Below are 21,246 nucleotides of genomic sequence, written 5' to 3'. Positions count from 1 at the left end.
TCTGTCAATTATAAGTAATGACACACTTTATTGTTCCTTTTTTGGATCGTTTTCTTACATGATTCTCATACTCACTTGGTATTTTTTTACTTTTTGTTTGGAGAATATAATTTAACAACAAACATGTGACACTAAGGACGCGCCGAAAACAAATGAGGGGGTCTGTCCCTGGAGGTAGGAGACCATGGAGGCCATTAAACCTATATCGTATTTAAGATAGTATTACACCTTGTATTAATACTTTAGTTCCTTAAAACATAACAGATGTTATTGGTCTGTGCAACACATGTTGTTTACACCTCCCAGAACTGCAAGCTAATATCTACCAATGAAGAAAACTTGTTTATCGGATTTATTTTGTCGTGTGCTTCTGTTTGTCTATTTGTTATTACAGAAATATATTTTCTCTTTCTCTCTATATATATTGTCATTTTATTCTATACGTTTTTACTTCTGTTCTTGTAAACCAAATTTGTCCGGACTGAAACTGAACAGAATGATAAATGATCCACTCATATGAATGTCATATGAAGTATTATTAGTCTGAAAAGGATATGATCTGCTACATATTGTTATTGCAGCCACATCTGGATTTTATGGTAAGAAAAGAGAAGAGTTCTCAAATTTAAACACATTGATGTCGTTTGCTCGAGTGTCTCGCTTTTGAAAAAAAAAAAAATCCTACAATCCAGTCAATATGTTTCAACATGATTCAGGATAATACGGGACTTTTTCATGTTGACATGAGGAGCAGAGTGGAAGTTGAAATAAGGATAGATAGATGGATAGATGGATATATGGATAGATGGATAGATGGATAGATGATGTATGACAAGGATTTCTCTAAGTCTGAGAGGAAGTAGAAATGTTTGGATCAATGAGGATCAAGTCCTTATTAAACAGGGTTGAAGATCCTCCAGATTGAAATGTCTTTTGACATCATGGAATCTTCCTGTTTTTTATTAAGGTAGCAGTGGACTGCAGAAATCAATGCTTTCCATCCATCCATCCATCCATCCATCCATCCATCCATCCATCCATCCATCCATCCATCCATCCATCCATCCATCCATCCTTCCATCCATCCATCCATCCATCCATCCATCCATCCATCCATCCATCCATCCATCCATCCATCCATCCAGCCATCCATCCATCCATCCATCCATCCATCCATCCATCCATCCATCCATCCATCCATCCATCCATCCATCCATCCATCCATCCATCCATATCCATCCATCCATCCATCCATCCATCCATCCATCCATCCATCCATCCATCCATCCATCCATCCATCCATCCATCCATCCATCCATCCATCCATCCATCCATCCATCCATCCATCCATCCATCCATCCATCCATCCATCCATCCTCCACACAGTGCTGGACCGGTGCTATATTCCAATATAAAAACTTATATATAAACCAAATAAACCACACACAATAAAAATACAAGATAAATAGTCTTTTTAGATATTACTAGCCATATTTGGGTTTTGTATAAAATACTTATACCAATATAAATATTGACAGAATGACAAACCAACGTGTGGATAGATATTTTTATAACATCTACTGGTCAAAACACGTCACTACAGAAACATGGACTTTAGAATAGTTATTTTATATGATTTATAGTAAATGTATAATTATTCTAGCGATTAATCCAACGTTGTGTATACGTTCCACAGCAACATCAGGAAGCCTGATATGCAAGATTAGTACACATAGAGGCTTCCTGCTTTCAATTCATTTTCTTCAAACTAAAATAAATATGAATCGAAGTTTTTCTTATTCTCTGGTTGTAAACAGACAAAAGACAACTGTGACTCATTACTGCCACCACATGGATGTGTTTGTCATGCAACGAAGCAGTGCATTGTGGGTTATATAGAGCTCTGAAGGGATAGTCACTCAATCCCTCTGCCCTCTAGGTATGTTTTTTTTTGAAGTTCACTTCGTCTGTTGTGAGAATTGGAACGACCCTTAGAGCAAGTGAGCGAGGGCACATGAATTGAGTATTGAGCCCAGGAATGGTCTCACACATTGATCGTGGGGTGGCCATTCCGGTCCTCAAGGGCTGCAGTGGGTGCATGTTTTTGCTTTAACCGATTGCTCATGCACAGTTCAACCAATGAGGTTTCAGCTAAAACAAGCGACACCTGACTGACAGTCAACTCATTTCACTCCTAAGACACCTGATTGGTGAAAAGGCGTCTTCTTGATTGGTTGAAATAAGAACTTGCACCCACTATAGCGCTTCGTGGAACACTTTGGCCACCCCTGCGTTAGGACATTCCTATGTCTGAAAATGTTTATCAAGCGATATTAAAATGATTGCTTTAGCCTGAAGCAAGAACGTATCTGAATTCTCAATGGGGCTCCGGATCTCATTACTGTATCTCTGTGCATTCATGACGCTATCAATTAAAATGCACCTGTGTTCTTCGTCCATAACATACGCCTGCCCGTTCCAGAACCCCACCGCAACCATGGCCCACTTGATCCACCACACTGACATCAGAAGACTGGTCTGCCATCTGCCTTGAACAGTGAAAACTGGGATTCATTAGTGAGGAAACCTCTCCAGCGTGTCAGACGCCATCGAATGTGAGCAGTTGACCGCTCAAGTCGGTTACAAAGATGAACTGGAGACCCCGATGAGGACGACAAGCATGCAGAGATGAGCTTCCCTGAGACAGTTTGTGAAGAAATGATTTGCTTCAGCAATTATTGCAGGAGCTTCTCCGATCTTTGGAGGTGAACATGCTGGATGTGGAGGTCCTAGGCTGGTGTGGTTACACGTGGTCTGCAGTTGTGAGGGTGGTTGGATGTACGGCCGAATTCTCTTAAAGCTCCTTTGGAGACGGCGAATGGTAAAGAAATGAAAATTAAATCCACAAGCAACAGCTCTGGTGGACATTCCTGCCGTCAGCATGACTATTACCTGACCTTGTTTACAATAACATCACCCACTTTGCTGTGATTAGTCAAACGTCAAAGTAGTCCATCCAGTAAGTCACCACCTCCAAGCGACTCATTGTATAAACAAAGCGGGCGGGATTACAGCTGGCTAAAAAGAGTATTGAAACGATTATTACGTCATGATGGACTTCGCTCTCGTAACCTCTTGTTTGCTGAGATTTCAGACGGGGGAGAACTTTATAAAGTAATAAGTTCAGAACATGGTCATGATGAGGGACTTTTTGCATCTTGAAGAAGGAAGACATAAACATTTGAGAGATGTCTTAAAGAGTCTGGAGAGTTTGACTTCAGATGCACTTTGACAATCATTCATCTGCATTTGCTTTCTCTTCCTGGATTTTCAGTCATTTCTAAATATTTGAACGATATCATAAAAATCCTGTTGAAAATATTTTTACTATATAAAGCCAATTCAAGAACTTCTGCATAATTACTTATTTTACATTGCCTGCTTAAAATAATAATATTTGGGTGAAAGAAAAACAATAATAAGGCATATTAACAATGACTAAGTTACCTTTAATACATTTTTTTTACCTGAGAATCTGTCTATGTAAAGAAAAGCTGTGTTTCATGTTTGGGTTCTTATTTTTAAAGACCATGTTTTAATATAAAAATAAAACATAGTAATGTGTTCATTCAATTTTAATGATTATTTCAAATTATTTTTCTTTTTCAGTTACGCAAAAAGTTCAAAAGAGATAATTATTTGGAATTGACTCAAGGATAACTTTATAACTTTTTACTTATAATTCAGGCATTAGTGCCACTCTGTCCGCATAATGGACAATCGATTAGAACATTAAGATCTGATACTAAGACAAATCTGTTAAAAGGTTCTTCAGTTGGTTCATCTAGAGGACAGTCACCAGCATTTGTGAGAACAGATTGAGCGTTTTAGAGAGAACAGGCTTGTTGGTGACAGGGAGCCGACGGGGAAGCTGCTCCCATAGAGAAGACACTTGTTCCATCCAGAGTTATGTCTTCCATGTGTCTGCCTAGCAAAGACGTACGTTGATTGATCTGCTTTCAGGACAACAAAACTCCGAGTCCTCCATTTGTTTGGCCTTGAGTGTACCTCTTTCGTCTCACTGCCAATGCGGCAAATCAAATGGGATTAAGGGAGTCAAAGTGTTCTTCAAATCTTCCAATCTCCTGGAATTGTGTCTTAATCATTCAAACTATCATAAAACAAATGTAATCATTCTTTTCTCAAGCTTTTTTTTTTTTTTCAATTGTGTTCGCTGTTATGTGTTAGACAGATGTTCAATTCTCTCCTTTTTACTCTTCAAATAAGGCTTTACTAAACTTGTTTTTAAAGATTGCATCAATTACATCAAATAATGAGTCATCAACTACGAACTTAATATGATGCACATGCCTTTTGTGAACTTCTGTTCTGTCAGTTGAGCCTCTCATTCTGATGTCGTTTACTATATACTTCCTGTTTAGGTTGGATTGCTGTAGAAGTGGTTTTACTTTTTTAAGCTGCAGTAACACACTGTTCCACCTCATGATTCATTCCTTCCTCGTGCCTTCGATCTGGCATCTACTAGTCAACTAACTACTGTTAATGAAAACAAAGCAGACTAATCTTCCTGTAAGAACTTGACCTGGTCTGGGGATTTCTCACATGGTGTTTTCCCTGCAAGTGTTCTAATGTGGCTCGGAGCTGAACATTAAAATGAGTTCACGAGTGGATAATAGATACATTTACTTAAAAGAAAATACACCACATTGGTTGGAAAGTGCAAAACAAATTTAGAAACTTAAAAAAAAAGGAAGAAACTATTAAACCAATTTTACAAACTATATAAACAAGTTTAAACACCATAGTTTCTAACTTTGTTTCAATGTTTTTTTTAAAATTCGTTTCAAGACGTTGCACGTTTGTTTTGCACTTCCCAGCCACCGTAGTAAACGTTGCTAAATTTAAAAAAGAAATATGATAAAAAAAACAAACATCATTATCATTATTTCATAAAATATTTGGTTAAAATCTACTAAAGTTTGCTAAAGTAAGATGTCGTGTGCGCTTTGGATTTTTTCATGATCATTTCACTTTGATTTATTAAAGAAAAAAAAAGAAAAAGACATACGTCATACCGGAAGTGTCACTACTACCAAGATGGCGGCAAAAGACGGCAGATCGGTCTTGTTTGTATGTTTAGGTAAGAGAAGTATTCTATTTTAAACAGTGATATTAGCTGCTTTTTGCCAATGTTCTGAATTGTGTTACGGGTAATTTCTTTTGAATGTTTTAAAAAAAAGAAAATAAATCTTAAATACGTGTTAAAGCAGTGAAACGTGTGGAAATGAATGACAGGATAAAGTTAAACGCTCAAAGGTCGAGTTGAACTTCTTCACGTGGACATTCATGTCACTTCTAATAGAGTTCTAGCGACTCCAAGTGAAACCAGAGTTATTTTAACGACATCTCGGGTTGGACAGTTGCGCTGTTTATTTTCACTCGTTCCTTCAACAGTCTTCGATCGTTAACAACAATCTGTGATTCATTAACAAACACAAAGAGCCATTTGAACACATTTTTATCATCGCTCGAAACACTTCAGATAAGCAGTGGAAAAAGCGAAAGACGTCGCTTACATTTGGGGGGAAAAAAAGGAGAGAAATCCATTATCAATGATACACTTTACAAACAAGTTGTTAACCAATAAACAAATATTTCCTTCTGCTGACAGACATTAATAGTTCTATGTGTTTATAACAGGGAACATCTGCAGATCCCCTATTGCAGAAGCAGTCTTCAGGAATCTGGCAACTGAAGCCAATGTTGTTGATAAGGTAAAATACTTTTTAATAATTGGATTACATTCTGGTAAACATGGATGCAGCGAAAACTATTTTGAATAGATGTATGTCCCTCAAGTCTGGTTATACCCGGTGTCAGCATTAACACTTTTTGGACTGAATATTCATATATGATGATTAGTTCTTTGCACATGTTAGATATTATCAAATGTAATTATTATAGTTCCAGCAATAAGATGACTAACATATCTGCATGACCTATCAAGTGTATAATTGAATATTTTGCTTGTTGTATGCTTCCCGGGCTTGTTTCTTCCAAGTGGAGGATAGACAGTGCTGCCACTTCCACCTATGAGATAGGAAATCCTCCCGACTACCGTGGGCAAACCTGCATGACGAAACATGGTGTTTCCATGACTCATGTGGCCAGACAGGTATGGATGATCATCTCTTGGTTTTTCTGTGTCCTGTTTGCAGTGGATCATTGACAGTGCTGCAACATCTGACTGGAATATTGGCAGTTCACCAGATGACCGTGGGCTCACCTGCCTAAACAAACATGGCATTGAGACGAGCCACAGGGCCCGACAGGTACAATCAAAACGTCAGGTGGCTCCTCTACCAACTGGTCTTTTTGTGTTGGATGACATTTTTGAGATCATCACTGTCTGCAACAGTTCTAAATTCTAAGGTAAAAAGTAAATAGTCATTTCACATTTTTAACAGCAGGTCTGCATTTTTTAAATATCACTATTATAGCATAAAAATCATCAATAATGAGAAGATGCATACGGCTGTAAATCATTAGAACACGAAATGAATTACCAATTAAAATAGTATTTTGAATAAGATAGTATAGAAGAACACGTTTTGTTTGACTTAAACACTTGTATTAACTTCTACTAATGTGATACTATTATAAAATTATAAGTAGTAGAATATAAGTAATGTATAAAGATTTAATACAAGTTATTTAAGTAGTATTAATATAGTATACTAATGGCCAATGAATGCACTGTGGTTGATTTCGGTTTTGTTCTCTCATTTTGTCTTAAAATATCGTGATAGGTTAGAAATGGGATAATTTAGATGTAATTAGATCAGGTACGATCATTAGATATTTCCCTGTGAACTCAACCGACCCAACTACCTGGTGGTGTAATGGTTACAAAAATGTGCTTTCACACAACGTTGCATTCTTGGTTAAAGAAATCATTTTTTGACAAGAATAAAGAAAATTCTTGAATCGCGGAAGGTGTTTTTTTTGTTTTGGGATCCCAGTGTTTTTCTAGTTTAATCCCATTATCTCAAATGGTTGTCTGGTTGTTTTCACCGATAATTTCTCTTGCCAAAAGTGTCAATGCTGCTGTCTGAAAGTGCCGGATATTTATGTAATAAATAAAAGGTTTAGTCAAGCCAATCTCTGTGGCAACAAGTTAAAGAATGTTTCTGATCCTGAGGCGAGCCTTAAATTACAGCAAGATGTTCTTCCTTGTAGGGCCTGCAGGGCCTCTTGCTTTCACACCGAACAACTTCTTCTCTGTGACCCCCAAAACACTTTTTTGATGTTTCCGTGATGGGAAACTTGTGGGCTTCACCCTATGCTTGAAATCTTCTTCTTCCTTGGCAAACCTGTGAATCAGCATTTCCCTTTAATCCCCTCAAAGAGGTGAGGTCCAATCCCCGTCTTAAAACCCACAAATCTACTAAGTGACTTTGACAAGCTCCCTTTGCACGATTCTCATTTATCCACTGTGAACCTCCCTTGTCAGTATCTAGAGCCCCTTATGCTATCTTGGGTTTAGTCATCAGACAAGTCTACATAATTTTACCTCACAATCTGGTAACTTGTGTTTTTATGAAGACTTATATATATATATATATAGACATTGACACCAAACTTGGGACTAAAATTGGAGGATAAAATGACTAGTCTGATGTTAACTTGAATTAATTACAGCAGGAGAGTTTTCCCAGAACACAACTCTAGACTTGCATGTATTAATGCAATACAATCCACATTTTTTTCTTTTAAACAAACGCAAAAACCAAAAAAGCCAAATTCTTGGGTTTGTACATTGGAGAAAGTAGATTATAAATAAGTTCACTTTATCAATAAAATAAAGCATCATAGTTAACATATAAGTAAGTAAGTAAGTAATTAGTATTTATATAGCGCTTTTCCAGACCAGGGTCACAAAGCGCTTAAACAATCAAAACAATACTCAATAAAATATATACTTTAAAGGTCAAGATAATACTGAGAACAACACAGGAGTTCCAGAAAGTCGAGGAAAAGCCTGCACAAATAAAAATGTCTTAAGAAAATATATAATAAAATATCTGATATAATTGTGTTGTATGCTGTAAATATATTCATATTTGAGTAAATGAAACAAAAGTGAACATTAACTAAATGTAATAAAATATGTATATAATCTAAAATTCCTACGTTAAGAACCTGTTGAGTCAGATTGAAATGAATACATTTGTTCTAAAGCCAATAATCCACGGCCATAAAAATGTAATGCGTAACAGATTGATTTTACAAGTTAAATTTACATGATTGTGTTATAAAAATCATAAATAATACAAAACATACTATGTAAATTACAAACTAACTTGGAAAGGTCGGATCACGAAACAGATGTCGAACACTTGTGCATGTTCACAGTTGCTCATTGATGCAGGATCGGCCGATCTAGATGTTAAGTCGGCTCCTCAGAACTAATGCGTTGGGATGGACATAATTTGAAACAGACCTCTTGAGAAAATCAGATTAATCAATCTCGTACATGTCGACAACCTGTCGCTTTCTCTGCTACATAAAGTTTTTACGTTTAATGTTTCTTGTCTTCAGATTAACACTTGTCTGATGTATGAACGTTTCTGACTCTTCATCTCTAATCGTACTGTTTGATTTGTCTTGTTTGTTATTCCGAAGGTTTTTTTCTATTCCAGAAAATGTATGTTGAAAAATGGCGGAATATAAATGTACAAGTCGCTCTGTCTTTTAATTTGACTGTTTATACCATGATGAGGGAAACATCAACCCATAATATTTGTCTTGTGCTCGTTCCCTCACTTCCAGGTGACCAAGGATGATTTCATGAGCTTCGAGTTCATACTCGGCATGGACGAGAGCAACCTGAGGTACAGTCAAGTCCTTGAACACCATCGATACGTTTTGCTGTAACATAAACTACACAAAAGTCTTTCTTTGCCTGAATTTCCTGAAGAAACCTTAGTCAACACATCACAAATAGATTTTTAACGTCATGTAATTCTCAGTAACGGTGAACTGGTGAAAACTCTCATTAAAGCAGTATCCTTCGCTAAGCTCCTTCCAAAGGGCAGGGGAGGGCTATTTTTTGTTACTTTGAACGTTTAGGGATCATTTTGAGATCACATGCCCATGGCAGATCTGATCTCTAAGCAGCTTATTGAGTTCTTTGAATGCCTTGTCTTTGCTCCTTGGACATTTTTCTTCCACATATTTCCCCCGTTGATGTTAAACTAACCCCAACTGAGTTTGAGATGTTCTGCTGGGGATACTTGTGCTTTGCAAAACACAAAAGAACTGTTGAAATCCTTAAAAAAAAATGTCCTTAAATATGTCTCGGTTTGTAATATTTCACAGGTTTAACAACAGAACTATTATCGTTACTCATCAAAGCAGTAAATCCAAACTGATCGTGATACTTTTTCCCCCAGAGACTTAAACAAGAAAGCCGGCTCTGTGAAAAACCCCAGAGCAAAGATCGAGCTCCTCGGATCCTATGACCCACAAAAGGAGCTGATCATCAAAGACCCATATTATGTGAGTACATAACAAGACATTGAAGTATGTAGTGGTTATTGAGCTGCAGGTATACAGGTAGATGGAATAGAGTTCAGTGATCATTTAAAGGATAGACGTTTAAGTCAGATTCATCGCAGTTTATATACGGTTAAACATCTCATTCACTTTATTTAAAATTAAAATTAAAAATTAAATAATCAGGCTCTGCAGATTCTCTCTGTTGTCTGTCATGGGTTGGTGAACAAAATGTAAATACCTAAAGATCAAATACATCACAACATATTTTCTGGAAACGTGCATGCTTGAGACTTTGGCTCCCGACAGTGTTTGGGTGAAGGCGTAAGAAACGGTGTAAACCTGCATATAAGCGTCTAGTATCTAACTTGGGCAGTGTTGAGGATATGGACATGAATTGTATCTCATATCACAATGAAAACTCTCTGTCACAATGATAAACAAAAAGTTCCTTTAACAGATCATAAATGTATCAAGATTTATGTATTCAATAAAAAGATGTAAAATAACAAGTTTGTTTTTCCGTCTCTCTCCGCCGAATGGCTTTTTATCAAACACAAAGCTCTGCACATAATGAAGTGTGACCTTTTTAATGACATCTTGCGAAAGATTTCAAGCGTTTACAGATGATGAAGGCAGTGTATTGAAACTCAAATCAACCTGAAGAAGCATCTATAGTGTCTGGACATGTTAACGCTGGGGTTCATCAGAACACTGCAAGGAGACATGCTGTGAGTGTCTCCACTCGTCCTGTCCCTTGTACCTGACCCTTGAAGGTCGCCAACACGACCACTTCATCTATTAAAAAGCAGACATAAATCATTTGGCCAGGAAAACAAAACAATCCTTAACATTCTGTCCATAGCAATTATAGACACAGCTCTTAATAAAGGCCAGTCCTGAAGCTTTCTATTTCTTCCCCTGAAAAGAATCTTATTATCAGCATGTTTGGACCTTTCGTTGACACCGGGAGCCAAAAATCTTTTCTCAAGTCATAAATACATCAACGCTTTAAAATCATTGATTGGTACACTTTTGACCTCGGATAATATTTGCTAACCTGAAACCTGTCAATTGACCGATAACGTAAAAATTTACAATCGTATACAAGTGCTATAAGAAAAAAGGGCAGAAGAGGGAAATGGTCGATGACGTACCAGGATCACGGTGGTGCCGTGAGAGAGGAGGGCCCAGCTGGCTGTAGTGACTAGGGTTGGGAAAGGCTGAACTAGCAAGACAAGCTTAAGAACTTACAATAAATCAAAGTGGTGTACTTAATGACCCTGTAATATTGTGTTATCAATGCTTTGTCTTCTTTCATGGTGGGTAGGTGGATGGATGGATGGATGGATGGATGGATGGATGGATGGATGGATGGATGGATGGATGATAGATGGATGGATAGATGGATGGATAGGAATGTTGACTAGGTCAAATGCACAAAACCTTTTGCATTGGCTGTAGAATTGCCACGGCAACTCTATTCCCTTATCGATACTGTTAATGAGAGAACAAAATGGCCAAAGTCTTATCCAGTTGATCCTCCAGTTTCTCATTTTTGGACTCTGTGATCAATCCATGCAAGAACAGGTCTAATGCTCCCAGGAACGGATTATTTTCCACTGCTGTCAGACTGCTGAACTCTTACTGGTAACCATCCTTTTTTTTCTTAACTTTTCTTCTTCACCATCATTTCTGGACGGTAAACTATTGATTATATAATCATTCATTCATGTCCTCCATGAGACACTGACTTTGGATCCACCTTTGGTTTGAAAGAGTTGATATAAGGTCGGATGATCTTGAACAATCATTGGTCAGCTGACCTTACTCCACACAGCACTCACCTGACTCACTCATGACGGTTCCTTCTTCGTCAACCTCCCCTCGACTTACCTTTCAGCACGACATTCTTCCATTGCTCTGGAGGGCAAGCAAATAATACTTCCTTTTCAACTGGACTCGGCCATCGTACAGTTATGCAGCTGTTAAATCCTAATCCCTTATGTTCCCTTCGCTGTGTGCATGTGGAAGAAAGTTCTCCCTTCAACTAGTTAACAAAGCTTTTTTCTTTTAAATTTTTATATCACCAAAAGTGTTTACCAGTCCACACAATATTACCTAATCCTTGCTGTTTCCAAGTATACGTTGGCTAGTGTCGCACTGTTTTTCTTTCCCGTCTGCCAGTGTTTGAAGCCCATTTAAAACAAATTAACATCTTTCCAAAAAAAACCACAACCACTCTGAACATAACGACCAGTGTAGTTGTTTAGCACGAGGTCCAATTACTGGGTCAGGTCCAAGGAGAGGTTGATATCTTGGTCGTCACACAAAGATCCTTGTTATTTGGTTGAGGCGGGAAATAAATAAAACATAACAAGTGTAAAGTGTTTTCTGAAAACAAGAACGTTCAATATATCCACAGCGTTCGTATCTATTTAATCCTTCTAATGGTTTCCTTCAGTTCATGATCCCTCGTAATAAAATGTTTGCCTATTTGGATTTTTCTTTTGAGATGGTCCTGGTTATGTGTTTTAAGAAGTTGCAGAGCAGATGTTTGTAGCTGCTTTTGTTGACTTGTTAACGATTTGACCTCAAACACAGTGATTTGAGCTCATTTTAATGACCCGCCCCCCTTTTTTCTTTCTTTTTTTCTGTTTCCCAGGGAAGTTATGCGGACTTCGAGAAGGTTTACGAACAGTGCGTTCGTTGCTGCAAAGCCTTCCTGGATGAAAATTCCTAACCATCAAACTATGGTGAAAAGAAGAAGTAATTAATCATAAACTCTAACCGGCGTCTCACACACACCCTGAACTGTAAACCTCGAGTCAAATCAGTGATATAACCTTGTTATCATGTGAAACATGTTCATGCAAAATGATGTGTAGTGACCATATTTCAATAAATTACATCAATAAAAGAAATAAACGAACTACTTTTTTTTACCACCACTTTTTTTCTCAGTTCTCATATGACCCGAATGTCAATGTCAAAGGGGGCATCTCTTCGAGGACAGACACAACATGTGTCTCCAGTGTTCAAAGGTCAGAGGACAACTTTAGGGGTCAACGTTAATGCTAGCTAATGCTAATCTTTCAGGGGGTAATTTGCCAAATGTTCTGTCCGTCACATACTTCCTTCGCCCTCCCTAATGTTCGCCATACATCAGTGGTTTTAATCTCCTGTCGCTGCTTAACCTGCTTTTCCCGTTCAGTGTTTTTTTCAACCCTTAAACACAGAAATGAGACTCTTCAACGATTCAAAAGAGAAATAAAAGTAGGAGCTGCAAGTCATCAAGCACGAACGGGGCAAAAGATTAGTGTTGTGTGGATTGAATCCAGTTGTTTCATATCAGGGCGTCGTCGTGTCTGCCGTCAGCATTTCAGTAATAAATCAGAAATATCTGTAATTTCTGGACTGGCTGGAATACACCCATTAGAGGTGATGTTGATTGTCACATTGTTAGGAGAAATGTTACAAAAAGTGGACGCCCATTGACTGTGTTTTTTACCGAAAAAAGCAGCATTGTGGAATTTGCTTCAATGACCGTTGGGGCGACATCGTTAATCGGAGTCTCGGCTGACGGCACATAAATAGAGAACAAAAAGGACGATTGGGGAGCCATTATATAACTACTTTTGCCAGGGGGAAGTGTTTTAAAAACATACTTGGCTATATCTCAATCACTACCAGAATCATTTCTCACACTCTTGACTTGACCTCTGCGAACGGTTGCGCCGTCCCAGGACCCGGTGCAGTCATGTGCTCGCGCACAGAACATTCCTCAGGTCGAGGAGGAAACTCACTGTTCAACACCAGCCGGACCAAGCATTGTCAATGGCTTCGTCAAACCGTTAAATCTGTTCTGGCAATTGCTCGAGTCTGTATATCGCTCTAAATATTTGCGTCAAGTCTAAAGCTTAATTCATGGCGAGTCTTTAATGGCGCTCGAGTGAATGTAAAGAACGATCCATTTAAAACGGCTGATTTCACTTCACCACGTTTACAGATTAATTCTTCCCACGGGTAATGTAATCTTTTCCTGTGGACTTTCCTTTGCTTCTCAACGGTCAATGCCTTATTTAAGCTTTGAATTTTATTGTGACTTCTTATCGTAAGTTAACTTGAATACGAGTACAATGTTTGGAAAACACGATGGAATTTCAGACATTTAAAAAAGGCTACAAGAAGAGAAACATTGTTTTTAAGAATTAAAAAACAAAGAGCGTTGATTTCCAGATGTGATTGTCATAGATTGTTCGGTAAACATGTTGTGTGGCCAAACCTTACGACGAAAAAAACGATTCCTCATGTAGTTTTTCATTAAACACATTTATTCATTTATAAATATAAATATAGACTATGTCACTCTGAGTCCTTGCCATTCTTTCTTCATATGCCAATGGCAGTTAAATATTAAAGCACTCAATAATTTAATATCAGTCTTCAGTGTGAGCACAAAAGAGTTAAGCGTGTTGGAGCCGATGAAGGTCATCTGTTTCTCAGTCGCTGGGATCCGTGCAGAATCCAAAAAAAACTATGATCACACCAGTAGTTGCGCCGTCTCAGCCAGATGCTTTGACAAATAAAGAAATGAACGCAATCCTTTTTTTTTGGTTCGTTTTTTTGGAAATGGTGATTGTTTGTCTTCCTCGTCATCGCTGGAGATCCTCCGTATTTGGACCCGGGGGTTTGGTTTTGCTGCCTTGATCCTCCTCCTCTGGAGTGACGGTCAGCCGTCTGGGCTGAACCAGAACCGCGGGTGTTCTCTGATCCCGTCCCTTTTAGACGAAGGGAAGGACGACGCAGGTGCTTCTTGTCTGCTGAGGCAGGGCGGAGTACACCGGGCTTCCCTCGCTCCGCTCCGAGGCACGTGTCGACTATTTTCGCCTTTTTGTCTTCTATAAAACAACGTGTGTGTTTCCAACCTGCGAAGTTAAAGGAAGTGAAATGAATCGTCCAACATGGAATTCATTTTTAATCAACCGTTCAAGACGTTCCAGCTGCGCCACCGTCACTGGAAACCTTAACAACGTGTCCGGGGCTAGAATGATGAGGGAATTATTTGGAACTCATTGTTGAAGTCAAACGATTTTATAGTTGTTTTTTTTTTCATTGGGTTCAAAGGTCATGTTGATCGGTGTAAAATCATGCTTTGAGCATGAAGTGCGTTTTTATGTCTTAATCGTGAACTTCTTATTCCATCATAAATGTCAGTTCGAATCCACTTGTGGAAGGAACCGCTACTCGACACCGTCTCTTCCACTGACGCCAGGATTTATGTGATTTTTCTGGTTAAACGTTTGGCTCTTCTGTTACTGTTCTAAAACCTTCAGCTGCTGGAGTGAATTATGGGACTATTTGTGGTGGACGAGATAAAAAAAACCAATGAAGTTAATATTGCTGCTATAAACAATTTAATTTATATTTATTATTCGACTTCTGTAAACTTCACTCAGCTTTTATGTTTATTTGACCCTCCTGTCTGGTATTTATTTCCAGTGAAATGTTTAATTACTTGACATTTTATTGTAATACACTCGTTAAAAAAAGCGAAATCACCTGTCAATGTCTGTCTAACGTTAAACAAAAGGGTTTTTTACCGACTTATTTATAGCTTTTGTTCCAGTGATTGTTCGATCCAATAAAAAAACTGAGGAACTGTATCTGGTCCCATTGATAACTGGTATCTCTTATGTCATTGATAAGAAGTGTGTTAAAGTCCAAACAACATGACACCACAAAACAAAATCCAAAACCTAAACCTATCACTTAAAAATGCGAGTCAAGCTATTCTAGGATGTCCTTTTTCATCTCATCTGTTGTAGAATTCTCGTTGAAAAAATTGCGTCAAGTCGTCATAATTACGGACCGAAACATCTCCAAAGCTCTACAAATTAGAGCCGTTATGGTTTCACTCGCTAACATAACAAAACGCCCCAAGAAGTTGAAACCTCACACTCTGGCGCTGGCTCAATGTTTACAGTGGAGATATAAAAGGGATTGAAATCTCTCGTCTCTTCACAGGACTTCTCTGCATTCTTTCGATTTCGCATTTTATATTCAAACCAATATTGAATCTCGCACGGAGACGCCAGAAGCTTCATCGTGGAAGTGTTCCCCAGGTCATGGAAGCGGTGCTTCTCGAAGCATGTTTTTACCACCTCAGGGCTTTTAAACCAGACCAGTTTAGTAGACTATCGCTTGATCTGGACCCGGTCTCGACCCGGTCTGGACCCCATGGTAACACTACCGTAACGCTCATCATGTTTCAGCACGACTTGTGATTTCATAATATTATCAAGAAGGCAAACTTTTCTACTTGTTTGCCGAACCTTCCATACCTTGCTGGTGCTTCCCCTCTCTTCACGGTGCACTGTGGGCTTCCTGCCAGCCTCGTGAGGAGTCGTGCGCATCTCTTGACATCTGTAGGAGGTCGAGAGGGAAACGGGGGCGTCAGCGTCGTGACATGTGAACCCCCGATTAGCATTTGTCATACTCAGGGTGGCTTTTTTCCGCTTACATGCAGGTATGGTACAGTCCCGGGTGTGGTGGTACAGTCTGTACACTTGCTTCCGACACTTGGGACTGAAGTAAAGAGGACCTAGAAGAAGAAAAAAAAAGGAACGTCATATCGTGTCTACACTTTTTCACTGATACATCTGCTGATATTCCCAGGTCTTGATTCTGATCCGTCCAACTGTCATCTCTACCCCTCCTGCATTCCCACACTCTGAGGAATAATAGCGTCCACTCCTACCTGTTATATGTTTTAGGAATTTCTCCTTCTTTGATGGATCTCTGGGGAACATCACCGCTGGGGGAAAAGAGAAGAATTATGGCCAGTTCCAGTGAAGAACATGTATAATACACGAGCGAAGACATGGAGAAAACTGTGCTGCAACTTTTGACAAAATAAGACTTCGGACTATATGCTGCTTTAGAGGACATGGTAGTTGATTTCACTTTTATGGTTATGGGACTTTGTTTAATATAATTGGAGTTAACAGTGACTAGGTCATCAATTTAATGATGTATTATTTAGAAACGTACTCTTGAGTACAGACCAGCCAGTTTGTTAAGCATTTATTATCCATATAATCGGATTATGAGGGCAAAATTCAAATGGAATGGAATGACAAACTTGGGTCAGGATCTAGAAGATCTCACAAACCAACTTTTCCAGTTTTAATGAAATCTGTACATTCATTTTTTTTGTTATTTTGTTGACATAAAAACTGGCAAAAACATAAACTTCTTGGCCGAGGTAATCCTACTGGTAGATGCAATTCTTTTTTTATTTGACAAAGATCTAAAAAAAAAAAACTCATTCACAATCACAATCATTGTGAAGGTTTTAGCCTCTGTAAAAACGTAATGTTGAAAAAATATGGTTTTGTCTTTAGATACTGATACTGATTTATTTGTATTTATTTTTTTAATTGTGAAAGAACACACCTGTCTATTAAGATAAAACATGTGGTGGCAATATAGTAAAAAAGAACGAGGGGAAAAAGGCAGGAAATTAAAATTCCAGCTGAAAACTGACTAATGATTAAATATATTTAATTGTAATATACTTTTCAACTACTGTGAAGGTATTTCACATTCAGTAAAGTTTGATTAGATAGTGCAAACATCCACTTCTTTCATCTTCAAAAACGTGTTCACACAAGAGACCAAGTCACATTTTTGTGAGTGTGTTTATTAACAAATAAAAAGCCAGTAGAACAAGTATAGAAAGTCCAATTTCTTAAATATTTTTCAGATGGTCAAAAAAACTTTTTTTAAATAGATTTCTGAATTGCAATAAATAATTGTATTTTGTTAAATATACCATAATTCTACTGTAGCATATATTTTAATTATTTTCTTATTCAATAAAAAGATTTTAGCTGTAAAAAATATATTTTGTTTGGATACTACTCTCAACAAAAACATCTAAAAATGAAGAGTGTTATACAGTCATGAATGTAAAAGCTGAACTCACTGTCTGTCTGGATCGCTCTGACCGCGTTGATGTTTCGTAAATCCCGCTCCTGCAGCACCGCCGTCATCTCGGTCGGTGTCTGAGGCGCCGCGGTTCTCGCGAGACTCTGCCGCCAACTCTCGTCCACTTGCCTCAGCACCTCCAGCACTTGCCTGCTCTCTCGCCGCGCGCTCCTGCCGGGGGCCGCCGAGGGCGCGCTCCTGCCGCTGTGCCGCGTGAGCGCGCACATGATAATAAAAAATCCAACGGAGACGTGCCTGCGCATCGCTCTCATGGCTCGCCCCCGAGCGAGTTCTGTTCAAGTAGAACTTTTGTCCGCGTCTACTCTGTAAATGGAAGAGAAATAGATATTTTTCAGATATTTTTTGACACTTTTGATTGACAGTGGAAATTACAATTGACTATTAACTTGGTCGGAATGAGCTACAGAAGTTTTACTGCTGAAACACTAAACAAGTAAGTAATTTATATTTATAGAGCGCTTTTGTAGACCAGGGTCAAAAAGCGCTTAAACAATAATAAAAAAAAGCTAATAATATATATGATAGAAAGATCAAGATAACACCAAGAAAAACACAGGTGTCCCAGAAAATCAGGGAAAAGCCTGAACGAATAAGAGTTAAGATAAGTCAAGTCTTAAGATGGTAGAAACAATGTAACTATATTTTTTACGTTAAAGAAATTGATCAATAAAAGAAATCACACTTTATTTGTCAGTCATTCCTATATCTCAATAAAAAAAAATCAAATGAAACAATAACTTATTTTACTTTTTAAAACCAACTGCACAACAAAAGTACACGTAAATAATCGATAAATACCTTATGTCGTACAGTCCTCAGAAGTTTTTGGAAAGAATCCCTTGTTCTGCTGCTTGTATGTCCACGAAAAAAAAAGTGTTCCGTGATAATCCGAGTGGACAAATGTTCCGAGTGGCCCACGTGCACGGTTCCTGTCCACACGCGCCGCACTATTTATCCTCGCCACTCGCTCCCCTGTGGCCCCTGGTGCCGAGTGTGTCCAGAACAACAAACCGCATCCGCCGGTGCACCTGTAGGTTCCGCTGGACTCCACTGACCATCACAAAAGTTGTGAGCGCGCCCCCGCCTCCTCCTCCTCCTCCTCCTCCTCCCGCGCTACTCCATCTCCGTGCGTGTGCGCGCGCGCGCGGTTCCAGAAAGCCTTTCTCCCATTAATGGTCTCGCTATATATTTCCCGGTCTGGGTCCCGGTGCCCCCGGAGCTTGAGATTTCCGCGGAATCGCTCTCACATCCTCCTAATGGTTCGTCGCCATCGCGGGAAAACAATTAGACAGAAGTCGATGACGCGCGGTTTCTGTGAAGCTGGTCTGGGGTCAGGTCTGTGCCCCGATCCACGCGGCATAGTTCACCAGTGGGGCTCCCTCTCTCCTCGCTTGTGGATCCGTTTTGGGCCCCCGTGAGGTCAGAGCAACTCTTTAAAGTTCTGGGCGTGTTGACTCCACTCCTCCCTACACCACCCGACCTGATAATCTCAGCTTTTCTCCTTCAGGTTCCTCCCGCAGTTTCTAGTTTCCTTCAGGATCCACAGAGGGGCCTTCAACGGAACCTGTGAGGTGCTGAAGGGACAGTGGTGTCACAGTTGGAACTTTATTCATTCATTTTCACGTTTTTTATATATTAAAGCAGCACTAAGTAATATTTGACTGATTATTTTAACGTCAAATTTCACAGTAAAACTCTTATTTTGAGGTTTTTTTTAAAAGCCTGGTCACCACTTCACTACCGAACTGTTTGACCGCAGCAGGTCCGACTACTAAGCGCTTTGTGACCCTGGTCTGGAAAAGCGCTATACGAATAAAAATTACTTGCTTACAGCGTTGCAATTGCAGTGTCCGAACAGCAGGGGGGACAGAAAAGTAAGTAAGTAAGTAAGTCATTTTTATTTGTATAGCACTTTTCCAGACCAGGGTCACAAAGCGCTTAAACAATCAAAACAATACTCAATAAAGTATATACTTTAAAGGTCAAGATAAAACTGATAACACAACAGGAGTTCCAGAAAATCAAGGAAAAGCCTTAAAAGGATCGGTTCAGTCTTGAGTTGATCTTCTTTAAATCTTCTTTAAACTACGTGTCAAGATGTTTTAATAATCAAAGTCTTTCTCTCCAGGACGCAGTGAGTCCCTCGTCGACTTATGACTTCATAAAGTTATCCCACGTCTGAAATCTCGGCGAACAAGAGGTTACGAGAGTGAAGTTAATTATGACGTAATAATGGCTTCGCTCCTCCTCCAGCTGTAATCACGCCCCGCTTTGTTTATATAACGAGTCCCTTGGAGGTGGAGACTTCCGGGATTGATGACAAACCTTGATGCTCGAACAATCGCAGAAAAGTCAAAAACTGTAACTTCCCAGTTATTTTTAAAAGAGAAATATATTCAAACAGTGGGGAAAGTGGTTAAACAATTTTTTAACATCTTCTACGACTTCCTGGTGATTCATAGTCGCATGAAGAGTGAAAATAGAGGAACATCTACTGAATTCCAATGTCTCTTTTGTCCAGTTTCTATTTCTATAGTAATGAGGTCAAGAAAGGTCACCAGAAAGCTTTGTGACCCTGGTCTCGAAAAGTGCTATATAAATAAATATTACTTACTTACTTACTTACAGAAAGCTTTAAAAAAATCTTTTTGATTCTCAAAAAACGTCAGGATGACTTCCATCCATGAGATTATGTTTTATATTGTTTGATGATTTCTAAAAGGCCTCAGAGGCTGGTGTTGTTTCGTTCTCATTCAATTAAATAACAATTAAATGTAATCTCTTGAACATACCACAACAGCAGCGACAACTCATACTAGAAGTATGAGTTAAAATGATATGATATGTATGTATATATATGATAAAAATACACATATTTTTATGTGTACTGCCGAGTCATCGTTTGGACTGCTTCTGGTATCACACTGGCTTAGAAATAAAGATAGTCTTTTTTATTATTTGTCCAATTAAATGTTCGGCACAGATAAATACCATTCTCTGCAGGATAAACAATTAAGTGAAATTGGTTTCATGTTTCTTTGATGCTGAACAGGACGAGGACGATGGGCAAAAATGTGAGAACATTTAGGACTGGTCATTTAGGTCTGCTCTCCATGGGAAGGAACTCTAAATTAAGTTTCGACTTTATAATCCATTGTTTTGTGTCAGTTGAGTTGAACTATTGCAACAGTTGAATTTGGTGTCTTAACAAGAAGGATCTGTCTCGCCTGCAATTGGTACAGAACTCTGCAGCGAGAATCTTGACCTGCTCTAGTAGAAGAACTCACATTTCCTCATTGATCTCTAAAACTCTTCACTGGCTGCCAGTTTCTTTCAGGATCAATTTAAAAATTATTACTTTCAGATCTATTCATGGTCAGACTCCTCCTTACATCACAGATCTGATCCAGCCTTACACCCCAGCTCGGGCTCTGAGGTCTGTGGATCAGAATCTACTGATGGTTCCTGAACACGACGGACCAGAGGAGAGAAATCCTTCCAGACTGTTGCTCCTAAGCTTTGGAACGATCTCTGTGTTTGATGATCTACTGACTCCTTCAAGAAACATCTTAAGACATTTTTATTCGTGCAGGCTTTTCCTCGATTCTCTGAGACTCCCCCCTTGATCTTTTAAGTATATATTTGATTGTGTAT

General features: G+C 38.8%; 2 protein-coding genes across 3 annotated transcripts; one reads left to right on the top strand and one right to left on the bottom strand.

The window, feature by feature from the left end:
- Window positions 1-5,102: 5,102 nt before the first annotated feature.
- Window positions 5,103-12,514, top strand: acp1 (acid phosphatase 1). 2 transcript variants are annotated; one of them, XM_087806072.1, is made up of 6 exons: window positions 5,103-5,161; window positions 5,722-5,795; window positions 6,240-6,353; window positions 8,854-8,915; window positions 9,477-9,582; window positions 12,245-12,514. In XM_087806072.1, the coding sequence occupies exons 1-6, from the start codon at window positions 5,119-5,121 to the stop codon at window positions 12,320-12,322; spliced, it is 477 nt and encodes a 158-aa protein (XP_087662198.1). In that variant the 5' UTR covers window positions 5,103-5,118; the 3' UTR covers window positions 12,323-12,514. The 2 variants fall into 2 exon arrangements, with proteins under 2 accessions (XP_087662198.1, XP_087662199.1); XM_087806073.1 differs by lacking the exon at window positions 6,240-6,353 and adding an exon at window positions 6,083-6,196.
- A 1,797-nt stretch (window positions 12,515-14,311) lies between these two features.
- On the bottom strand, window positions 14,312-17,843 carry alkal2a (ALK and LTK ligand 2a). The gene is made up of 5 exons (XM_087806362.1): window positions 17,570-17,843; window positions 16,340-16,396; window positions 16,079-16,183; window positions 15,924-16,005; window positions 14,312-14,507 (listed from the first exon to the last, which is right to left on the bottom strand). Exons 1-5 carry the CDS (start codon window positions 17,841-17,843, stop codon window positions 14,312-14,314), a joined length of 714 nt encoding a protein of 237 aa, XP_087662488.1.
- Between the last annotated feature and the right edge of the window lie 3,403 nt (window positions 17,844-21,246).

This window comes from Callionymus lyra, chromosome 13, assembly GCF_982586985.1.
Source record: "Callionymus lyra chromosome 13, fCalLyr1.hap1.1, whole genome shotgun sequence".
NCBI lineage: Eukaryota > Metazoa > Chordata > Actinopteri > Syngnathiformes > Callionymidae > Callionymus > Callionymus lyra.
Note: the sequence above shows the minus strand (reverse complement) of the source record. Positions and strands in the feature narration are given on the sequence as shown.